Below are 11,990 nucleotides of genomic sequence, written 5' to 3'. Positions count from 1 at the left end.
TGATACATATTGAAAGTGGGAGCAATTTGTTGGAAATATGCCCTAGAGGCAATAATAAATGGATTATTATTATATTTCCTTGTTCATGATAATTGTCTTTTATTCATGCTATAATTGTATTGTCCAGAAATCGTAGTACACGTGTGAATACATAGACCACAATACGTCCCTAGTAAGCCTCTAGTTGACTAGCTCGTTGGTCAACAGATAGTCATGGTTTCCTGACTATGGACATTAGATGTCATTGACAACGGGATCACGTCATTAGGAGAATGACATGATGGACAAGACCCAATCCTAAGCATAGCACAAGATCGTGTAGTTCGTTTTGCTAGAGCTTTTCCAATGTCAAGTATCTCTTCCTTAGACCATGAGATCGCGTAACTCCCGGATACCGTAGAAGTGCTTTGGGTGTACCAAACGTCACAACGTAACTGGGTGACTATAAAGGTGCACTACAGGTATCTCCGAAAGTGTCTGTCGGGTTGACACGGATCGAGACTGGGATTTGTCACTCCGGATTACGGAGAGGTATCACTGGGCCCACTCGGTAGTGCATCATCATAATGAGCTCAAAGTGACCAAGTGTCTGGTCACGGGATCATGCATTACGGTACGAGTAAAGTGACTTGCCAGTAACGAGACTGAACGAGGTATTGGGATACCAACGATCGAGTCTCGGGCAAGTAACATACCGTCTGACAAAGGGAATAGTATATAGGGTTGTTTGAATCCTCGACATCTTTGGTTCATCCGATGAGATCATCGAGGAGCATGTGGGAGCCAACATGGGTATCCAGATCCCGCTGTTGCTTATTGACCGGAGAACCGTCTCGGTCATGTCTGCATGTCTCCCAAACCCGTAGGGTCTACACACTTAAGGTTCGGTGACGCTAGGGTTATTAGGAAGACTTGTATGTGATTACCGAATGTTGTTTGGAGTCCCGAATGAGATCCCGGACGTCATGAGGAGTTCCGAAAGGGTCCGGAGGTGAAGATTTATATATGGAAAGTTGTCATACGGACACCGGAAAGTTTCGGGGACATATCGGTATTGTACCGGGGCCATCGGAAGGGTTCCGGGGGTCCACCGGGAGGGGCCACCCCTCTTGGTGGGCCACATGGGCCGCGTGGGGCAGGGCACCAGCCCCTGGAGGGCTGGGCGCCCCCCACCTTGGGCCCATGCACCTAGGGTTGGGGGGAACCCTAGTGGGGGCGCAACCCCCCTTGCTTGGGGGGCAAGCCCCCCTCCCTGGCCGCCCCCCCCCCTCTAGATCTCATCTAGAGGGGGCCGGCCCCCTTCCCCCTTCCCCTATAAATAGAGGGGCGAGGGGAGGGCTGAAGACCTGATCCAAGGCGCAGCCCCTCCCCTCCCCAACACCTCTCCTCCTCCGTTGAGCGCTTGGCGAAGCCCTGTCGGAGTACTGCCTCTCCACCATCATCACGCCGTCGTGCTGCTGCTGGAGCCTTCTTCCTCAACCTCTCCTTCCCCCTTGCTGGATCAAGAAGGAGGAGACGTCGTCCGTACCGTACGTGTGTTGAATGCGGAGGTGCTGTCCGTTCAGCACTTGGTCATCGGTGATCTGAATCACGGCGAGTACGACTCCATCATCACCGTTCCCTCGAACGCTTCCGTACGCGATCTACAAAGTGGTATGTAGATGCAATCTCTCTCACATGACTCGTTGCTTAGATGAACTCATAGATGGATCTTGGTGAAACCGTAGGAAATTTTTTAATTTTCTGCAACGTTCCCCAACAGTGGCATCATGAGCTAGGTCTATGCGTAGTTCTCTATTGCACGAGTAGAACACAATTTTGTTGTGGGCGTAGATCTTGTCAACTTGCTTGCCGCTACTAGTCTTTTCTTGCTTCAGCGGTATTGTGGGATGAAGCGGCCCGGACCGACCTTACACGTATGCTTACGTGAGACAGGTTCCACCGACTGACATGCACTAGTTGCATAAGGTGGCTAGCGGGTGTCTGTCTCTCCTACTTTAGTTGGAGCGGATTAGATGAAAAGGGTCCTTATGAAGGGTAAATAGAAGTTGACTAAATCACGTTGTGGTTATTCGTAGGTAAGAAAACGTTCTTGCTAGAACCCAATTGCAGCCACGTAAAAGATGCAACAACAATTAGAGGACGTCTAACTTGTTTTTGCAGCAATTGTCATGTGATGTGATATGGCCAGAAGTTGTGATGAATGATGAATGATATATTGTGATGTATGAGATCATGTTCTTGTAATAGGAACCACGACTTGCATGTTGATGAGTATGACAACCGGCAGGAGCCAGAGGAGTTGTCTTTAATTTTGTATGACCTGCGTGTCATTGAAGAATGCCATGTAAATTACTTTACTTTATTGCTAAACGCGTTAGCCATAGAAGCAGAAGTAGTCGTTGGCGTGACAACTTCATGAAGACACAATGATGGAGATCATGATGATGGAGATCATGGTGTCATGCCGGTGACGAAGATGATCATGGAGCCCCAAAGATGGAGATCAAAGGAGCTATGTGATATTGGCCATATCACGTCACTACTATATAATTGCATGTGATGTTTATTATGTTTTATGCATCTTGTTTACTTAGAACGGCGGTAGTAAATAAGATGATCCCTTATAATAATTTCAAGAAAGTGTTCCCCCTAACTATGCACCGTTGCTAAAGTTCGTCGTTTCGAAGCACCACGTGATGATCGGGTGTGATAGATCCTTACGTTCACATACAACGGGTGTAAGACAGATTTACACATGCAGAACACTTACGGTTAACTTGACGAGCCTAGCATGTACAGACATGGCCTCGGAACACAGAGACCGAAAGGTCGAACATGAGTCGTATGGAAGATACGATCAACATGGAGATGTTCACCGATGATGACTAGTACGTCTCACGTGATGATCGGACACGGCCTAGTCGACTCGGATCGTGTAACACTTAGATGACTAGAGGGATGTCTAATCTGAGTGGGAGTTCATTAAATAATTTGATTAGATGAACTTAATTATCATGAACTTAGTCTAAAACTTTTGCAAAATATGTCTTGTAGATCAAATGGCCAATGCTCATGTCAACATGAACTTCAACGCGTTCCTAGAGAAAACCAAGCTGAAAGATGATGGCAGCAACTATTCGGACTAGGTCCGGAACCTGAGGATCATCCTCATAGCAGCCAAGAAAGACTATGTCCTAGATGCACCGCTAGGTGAAGCACCCATCCCAGAGAACCAAGACGTTATGAACACTTGCCAATCACGTGCTGATGATTACTCCCTCGTTCAGTGCGGCATGCTTTACAACTTAGAACCGGGGCTCCAAAAGCGTTTTGAGAAGCACGGAGCATATGAGATGTTCGAGGAGCTGAAAATGGTTTTCCAAGCTCATGCTCGGGTCGAGAGATATGAAGTCTCTGACAAGTTCTATAGTTGAAAGATGGAGGAAAACAGTTCTGTCAGTGAGCACATACTCAAAATGTCTGGGTTGCACAACCGCCTGTCCCAGTTGGAGATCAACCTCCCGGAAGAGGCGGTCATTAACAGAATCCTTCAGTCTCTCCCACCGAGCTACAAGAGCTTTGTGTTGAACTACAATATGCAGGGGATGGTGAATACCATTCCTGAAGTATTCTCAATGCTAAAGTCAGCAGAGGTTGAAATCAAGAAAGAACATCAAGTCTTGATGGTCAATAAGACCACTAAGTTCAAAAAGGGCAAGGGTAATAAGAACTTCAAGAAGGACGGGAAAGATGTTGCCGTGCCCGGTAAGGCAGTTGCCGGGAAGAAGTCAAAGAATGGACCCATGCTTGAAACTGAGTGCTTTTATTGCAAGGGGAAGGGTCACTGGAAGCGGAACTGCCCCAAATACTTAGTGGACAAGAAGGCCAGCAACACTAAAGGTATATTTGATATACATGTAATTGATGTGTACCTTACCAGTACTCGTAGTAACTCCTAGGTATTTGATACCGGTGCCGTTGCTCACATTGGTAACTCACAACAGGAGCTGCGGAATAAGCGGAGACTGGCGAAGGACGAGGTGACGATGCGCGTCGGGAATGGTTCCAAGGTCGATGTGATCGCCGTCGGCACGCTACCTCTACATTTACCTACGGGATTAGTTTTAAACCTCAATAATTGTTATTTAGTGCCAAGTCTGAGCATGAACATTGTATCTGGATCTCGTTTAATACGAGATGGCTACTCATTTAAATCCGAGAATAATGGTTGTTCTATTTATATGAGAGATATGTTTTATGGTCATGCCCCGATGGTCAATGGTTTATTATTAATGAATCTCGAACGTAATGTTACACATATTCATAGTGTGAATACCAAAAGATGTAAAGTTGATAACGATAGTCCCACATACTTGTGGCACTGCCGCCTTGGTCACATTGGTGTCAAGCGCATGAAGAAACTCCATGCTGATGGACTTTTAGAGTCTCTATGATTATGAATCATTTGACACATGCGAACCATGCCTCATGGGCAAAATGACCAAGAACCCGTTCTTCGGAACAATGGAGCGAGCAACCAACATGTTGGAAATCATACATACCGATGTGTGCGGTCCAATGAGCATTGAGGCTCGTGGAGGATATCGTTATGTTCTCACTCTCACTGATGACTTGAGTAGATATGGGTATGTCTACTTGATGAAACACAAGTCTGAGACCTTTGAAAAGTTCAAGGAATTTCAGAATGAAGTAGAGAATCAACATGACCGAAAGATAAAGTTCTTACGATCGGATCATGGAGGAGAATATTTAAGTCACGAATTTGGTACACACTTAAGAAAATGTGGAATCGTTTCACAACTCACGCCGCCCGGAACACCTTAGCGTAACGGTGTGTCCGAACGTTGTAATCGCACTCTATTGGATATGGTGCTATCTATGATGTCTCTTACCGATTTACCGCTATCATTTTGGGGATACGCTCTAGAGATAGCTACATTCACTTTAAATAGGGCACCGTCTAAATCCATTGAGACGACACCGTATGAATTATGGTTTGGGAAGAAACCTAAGCTGTCGTTTCTAAAAGTTTGGGGATGCGATGCTTATGTCAAGAAACTTCAACCTGAAAAGCTCGAACCCAAGTCGGAAAAATGCATCTTCATAGGATACCCTAAGGAAACCATTGGGTATACCTTCTACTTAAGATCCGAGGGCAAGATCTTTGTTGCCAAGAACGGATCCTTTCTGGAAAAAGAGTTTCTCTCGAAAGGAGTAAGTGGGAGGAAAGTAGAACTTGATGAAGTACTACCTCTTGAACCGGAAAGTAGTGCAGCTCAGGAAAACGTTCCTGTGGTGCCTACACCGCCTGGAGAGGAAATTAATGATGATGATCAAGGTACTTCTGATCAAGTTGCTACTGAACTTCGTAGGTCCACAAGGACACGTTCCACACCAGAGTGGTATGGCAACCCTGTCCTGGAAATCATGTTGTTAGACAACGGTGAACCTTCAAACTATGAAGAAGCGATGGCGGGCCCAGATTCCAACAAATGGCTAGAAGCCATGAAATCCAAGATAGAATCCATGTATGAAAACAAAGTATGGACTTTGACTGACTTGCCCGATGATCAGCGAGCGATAGAAAACAAATGGATCTTTAATAAGAAGACAGACGCGGATGGTAATGTCACCATCTATAAAGATCGACTTGTCGCTAAGGGTTATCGGCAAGTTCAAGGAATTGACTACGATGAGACTTTCTCTCCCATAGCGAAGCTTAAGTCCGTCCGAATCATGTTAGCAATTTCCGCATACTATGATTATGAGATATGGCAGATGGACGTCAAAACAGCATTCCTTAACGGGCATCTTAAGGAAGAACTGTATATGATGCAGCCGGAGGGTTTTGTCGATCTAAGAATGCTAACAAAGTGTGCAAGCTCCAGCGATCCATTTATGGGCTGGTGCAAGCATCTCGGAGTTGGAACATTCGTTTTGATGAGATGATCAAAGTGTTTGGGTTTATGCAGACGTATGGAGAAGCCTGCGTTTACAAGAAAGTGAGTGGGAGCTCTGTAGCATTTCTCATATTATATGTAGATGACATACTTTTGATGGGAAATGATATGGAATTCTTGGATAGCATTAAGGCCTACTTGAATAAGTGTTTTAATGAAGGACCTTGGAGAAGCTGCTTACATATTAGGCATCAAGATCTATAGGGATAGATCGAGACGCCTCATAGGTCTTTCACAAAGCACATACCTTGATAAGATTTTGAATAAGTTCAAAATGGGTCAGTCCAAGAAAGGGTTCTTGCCTGTACTGCAAGGTGTGAGATTGAGCTCGGCTCAATGCCCGACCACGGTAAAAGATAAAGAAGAGATGAGCGTCATCCCCTATGCCTCAGCCATAGGATCTATTATGTATGCCATGTTGTGTACCAGACCTGATGTAAACCTTGCCGTAAGTTTGGTAGGAAGGTACCAAAGTAATCCCGGCAAGGAACACTGGACAGCGGTCAAGAATATCCTGAAGTACCTGAAAAGGACAAAGGACATGTTTCTCGTTTATGGAGGTGACGAAGAGCTCGTCGTAAAGGGTTACGTCGACGCTAGCTTCGACACAGATCTGGATGACTCTAAGTCACAAACCGGATACGTGTATATGTTGAATGGTGGAGCAGTAAGCTGGTGCAGCTGCAAGCAGAGCATCGTGGCGGGATCTACATGTGAAGCGGAGTACATGGCAGCCTCGGAGGCAGCGCATGAAGCAATTTGGGTGAAGGAGTTCATCACCGCCCTAGGAGTCATACCCAATGCGTCGGGCCGATCAAACTCTTCTGTGACAACACTGGAGCTATTGCCCTTGCCAAGGAGCCCAGGTTTCACAAGAAGACCAGGCACATCAAGCGTCGCTTCAACTCCATCCGTGAAAATGTTCAAGATGGAGACATAGATATTTGTAAAGTACATACGGATCTGAATGTCGCGGATCCGTTGACTAAACCTCTCTCGCGAGCAAAACATGATCAACATCAGAACTCTATGGGTGTTCGATTCATCACAATGTAACTAGATTATTGACTCTAGTGCAAGTGGGAGACTGTTGGAAATATGCCCTAGAGGCAATAATAAATGGATTATTATTATATTTCCTTGTTCATGATAATTGTCTTTTATTCATGCTATAATTGTATTGTCCAGAAATCGTAATACACGTGTGAATACATAGACCACAATACGTCCCTAGTAAGCCTCTAGTTGACTAGCTCGTTGGTCAACAGATAGTCATGGTTTCCTGACTATGGACATTAGATGTCATTGACAACGGGATCACGTCATTAGGAGAATGACGTGATGGACAAGACCCAATCCTAAGCATAGCACAAGATCGTGTAGTTCGTTTTGCTAGAGCTTTTCCAATGTCAAGTATCTCTTCCTTAGACCATGAGATCGCGTAACTCCCGGATACCGTAGAAGTGCTTTGGGTGTACCAAACGTCACAACGTAACTGGGTGACTATAAAGGTGCACTACAGGTATCTCTGAAAGTGTCTGTCGGGTTGACACGGATCGAGACTGGGATTTGTCACTCCGGATTACAGAGAGGTATCACTGGGCCCACTTGGTAGTGCATCATCATAATGAGCTCAAAGTGACCAAGTGTCTAGTCACGGGATCATGCATTACGGTACGAGTAAAGTGACTTGCCGGTAACGAGACTGAACGAGGTATTGGGATACTGACGATCGAGTCTCGGGCAAGTAACATACCGTCTGACAAAGAGAATAGTATACAGGGTTGTTTGAATCCTCGACATCGTGGTTCATCTGATGAGATCATCGAGGAGCATGTGGGAGCCAACATGGGTATCCAGATCCCGTTGTTGGTTATTGACCGGAGAACCGTCTCGGTCATGTCTGCATGTCTCCCGAACCCGTAGGGTCTACACACTTAAGGTTCGTTGACGCTAGGGTTATTAGGAAGACTTGTATGTGATTACCGAATGTTGTTCGGAGTCCCAGATGAGATCCCGGATGTCACAAGGAGTTCCGGAAGGGTCCGGAGGTGAACATTTATATATGGGAAGTTGTCATACGGACATCGGAAAGTTTCGGGGACATATCGGTATTATACCGGGGCCATCGGAAGGGTTTCGGGGGTCCACCGGGAGGGACCACCCCTCTTGGTGGGCCACATGGGACGCGTGGGGCAGGGCACCAGCCCCTAGAGGGCTGGGCCCCCCCCCCTTGGGCCCATGCACCTAGGGTTGGGGGGGAACCCTAGTGGGGGCGCAACCCTCCTTGCTTGGGGGGCAAGCCCCCCTCCCTGGCCGCCGCCCCCCCTCTAGATCTCATCTAGAGGGGGCCGGCCCCCTTCCCCCTTCCCCTATAAATAGAGGGGCGAGGGGAGGGCTGAAGACCTGATCCAAGGCGCAGCCCCTCCCCTCCCCAACACCTCTCCTCCTCCGTTGAGCGCTTGGCGAAGCCCTGTCGGAGTACTGCCTCTCCACCATCATCACGCCGTCGTGCTGCTGCTGGAGCCTTCTTCCTCAACCTCTCCTTCCCCCTTGCTGGATCAAGAAGGAGGAGACGTCGTCCGTACCGTACGTGTGTTGAATGCGGAGGTGCTGTCCGTTCAGCACTTGGTCATCGGTGATCTGAATCACGGCGAGTATGACTCCATCATCACCGTTCCCTCGAACGCTTCCGTACGCGATCTACAAAGTGGTATGTAGATGCAATCTCTCTCCCATGACTCGTTGCTTAGATGAACTCATAGATGGATCTTGGTGAAACCGTAGGAAATTTTTTAATTTTCTGCAACGTTCCCCAACACAATTATCTAAAGTAGCTCCATGTAGAGCATTGTGGACATAAAAATTTGCGAAATACATATGGATCTGAATGTGGCAGACGCGTTTACTAAACCTCTCTCACAAGCAAAACAAGATCACGCCTTAGTACTCTTTGGGTGTTAATCACATAGTGATGTGAACTAGATTACTGACTCTAGTACAGTCTTTGGGTTTTGGTCACATGGCGATGTGAACTATGGGTGTTAATCACAAGATGACGTGAACTAGATTATTGACTCTAGTGCAAGTGGGAGACTGAAGGAAATATGCCCTTGAGGCAATAATTAAATTGTTATTTTATATTTCCTTATTCATGATAAAGGTTTATTATTCATCCTAGAATTGTATTGATCGGAAACCTTGATACATGTGTGAATACATAAATAAACACCGTGTCCCTACACTACTAGGGAAAAGCTTATACACAGAATTTTATTAGTAGCATGGTCTAAAAAGAGGCGCTACTGCTAATTAGTAGTAGCGAGGGTAGAAAAGCCGCGCTACTACTAAGTTGATAATAGTAGCAAGGTGTATAAACCTGCGCTGGTACTAAGTATTCTTCACCGCGCCCTCCGGGACAAGCAGTAGTAGTAGCGCGGGTTATAAACCCACGCTACTACTAAGTTGATAGTAGTAGCGCTGGTTATATATCCCACGCTACTACTAAGTGGTCTCCATCGTGCACCCGGACATGCCATAGTAGTAGCATTGGTTTAGCGTGGGGTATAAACCCAACACTACTGCTAAGTGATCTCCTTGCCGCCGCCACCTCGGCCTCTCACCCCTCCTTCGCCTTTGTCTCTGTGTTTCTCCTCCACTCCCCACGATTCCCCCAACCAACCCCATATCCGTCGGCAATGCTGACAACCTCCTCTTCCCCAACCCTACCGTCGGTGCCCCCCACCTCACCAGTAGCCACTGCCTCTCTCGGCGCCGGAAGCCCTAGCTCAGGCTACTGCGACCCACCCGCTGCGTCCCACGTTCATGTGCGAGATCCGCCCCATGGTGATGCTCAATCCAGGCAGGCCCGAGGAAGGAGAGCAGTCGGCTCCCTTCCTCCTCTCCGGTGAGCCTGAGCGAGCACCCCCTCCCCACACCGTCTGCCGGCGCCGACACTGTGACCCACCCGCTCTGGCAAGGTTAGTCCCCTCCTCCTCCCACACCCCTCCCCGTGAATCACGTGCTCAGATCGGGCGCCCCACCACAGGACGGAGATCTCACGGGTTGTTTGTTTGGTGGCTGGTTCCGCAGATGAACAAGGAGAGGCTCATGAAGATGGTCGGCGCCGTCCGCACCAGCGGCAAGGGCACCATGCGCCGGTAGGTCCTCGTCCTCAACTGGCGCGACCGATTTGTGGAAAAGGTTGGGATTGCAATTGCTAATCTGGCTCGTTGGCTGGGGTCTGGTGTAGGAACAAGAAGGCGGTGCACAAGACGGCGACCACGGATGACAAGCGGCTGCAGAGCACGCTCAAGAGGGTGGGCGTCAACACCATCCCCGCCATCGAGGAGGTCAACATCTTCAAGGACGACCTCGTCATCCAGTTCATCAACCCCAAAGGCATGTTATTTATTTCCTTCATGGTGTCTCTGCATACTCATTGCTTGCTTCTGCTTACCATGTGGAGGTGTAGATGGGGATTACTGACTTGTTTGTGTCCTGTTTTCTGTCGATGCAGTGCAAGCGTCCATCGCCACAAACACATGGGTGGTCAGTGGGACTTCCCAGACCAAGAGTATGGATCCATCTCACTTCTCTATCATTTGGCCATGATGATGATGATGTAAGTTGTAACATTCTTAGATTGGATTTATGGATGCATCACTTTAATACAACAGCTAACCCTCATTTGCATCCATTCAAGCGAGATCCACTGGTTTTTATTCCTTAATTATCCTAGTCAATATGTGTTGGAAATATGCCCTAGAGGCAATAATAAAATGTTTATTATTATATTTCCTTGTTCATGGTAATTGTATGTTGTTCATGCTATAATTGTATTGACCGGAAACCGTAATACATGTGTGAATACATAGACCACAACAAGTCCCTAGTGAGCCTCTAGTTGACTAGCTCGTTGATCAACAGATGGTCATGGTTTCCTGACTATGGACATTGGATGTCATTGATAACGGGATCACATCATTAGGAGAATGATGTGATGGACAAGACCCAATCCTAAGCATAGCACAAGATCATGTAGTTCGTTTGCTAAAGCTTTTCTAATGTCAAGTATCATTTTCTTAGACCATGAGATCACGCAACTCCCGGATACCGTAGGAATGCTTTGGGTGTACCAAACATCACAACGTAACTGGGTGGCTATAAAGGTGCACTACAGGTATGTCCGAAAGTGTATGTTGGGTTGACACGAATCGAGACCGGGATTTGTCACTCCGTATGACAGAGAGGTATCTCTGGGCCCACTCGGTAATGCATCATCCTAATGAGCTCAATGTGACTAAGTAGTTGGTCACGAGATCATGCATTGCGGAACGAGTAAAGTGACTTGCCGGTAACAAGATTGAACGAGGTATTGGGATACCGAAGATCGAATCTCGGGCAAGTAACGTATCGATTGACAAAGGGAATTGTATACAGGATTACTTGAATCCTCGACATCGTGGTTCATCCGATGAGATCATCGTGGAACATGTGGGAGCCAACATGGGTATACAGATCCCGTTGTTGGTTATTTGCCGGAGAGCTGTCTCGGTCATGTCTGCATGATTTCCGAACCCGTAGGGTCTACACACTTAAGGTTCGATGACGCTAGGGTTATAAGGAAGATTTGTATATGATTACTGAATGTTGTTCGGAGTCCCGGATGAGATCCCGGATGTCATGAGGAGTTCTGGAATGGTCCGGAGGTGAAGATTTATATATGGGAAGTCATCATACGGTCACCGGAAATATTCGGGGGTATACCGGTATTGTACCGGGAGCACCGGAGGGGTTCCGAGGGTCCACCGGGAGGGTCCGCCTGCCCCGGAGGGCCTTATGGGTTGTAGGTGGAAGGGAACCAGTCCCTAAGTGGGCTGGGCGCCATCCCCCCTAGGGCCCATGCGCCTAGGGTTGGGGGAACGCTAAAGGGGGCGCCCCCTTCCTTGAGGGGCAAGTCCCCTCCCCCTTGGCCGCCGCCCCCCTCTAGATCTCATTTAGAGG

General features: G+C 47.4%; 1 protein-coding gene across 1 annotated transcript; it reads left to right on the top strand.

Moving 5' to 3' along the window:
* Window positions 1-10,076: 10,076 nt before the first annotated feature.
* Window positions 10,077-10,598, top strand: LOC123079085 (nascent polypeptide-associated complex subunit beta-like). Its single transcript, XM_044501764.1, has 3 exons — window positions 10,077-10,144; window positions 10,237-10,385; window positions 10,504-10,598. The coding sequence occupies exons 1-3, from the start codon at window positions 10,077-10,079 to the stop codon at window positions 10,596-10,598; spliced, it is 312 nt and encodes a 103-aa protein (XP_044357699.1).
* The last annotated feature ends 1,392 nt before the right edge of the window (window positions 10,599-11,990 follow it).

Source organism: Triticum aestivum, chromosome 1B, assembly GCF_018294505.1.
Source record: "Triticum aestivum cultivar Chinese Spring chromosome 1B, IWGSC CS RefSeq v2.1, whole genome shotgun sequence".
Taxonomy (NCBI): domain Eukaryota; kingdom Viridiplantae; phylum Streptophyta; class Magnoliopsida; order Poales; family Poaceae; genus Triticum; species Triticum aestivum.
The sequence above is the reverse complement of the archived record's forward strand: the minus strand, read 5'-3'. Positions and strand labels throughout refer to the sequence as shown.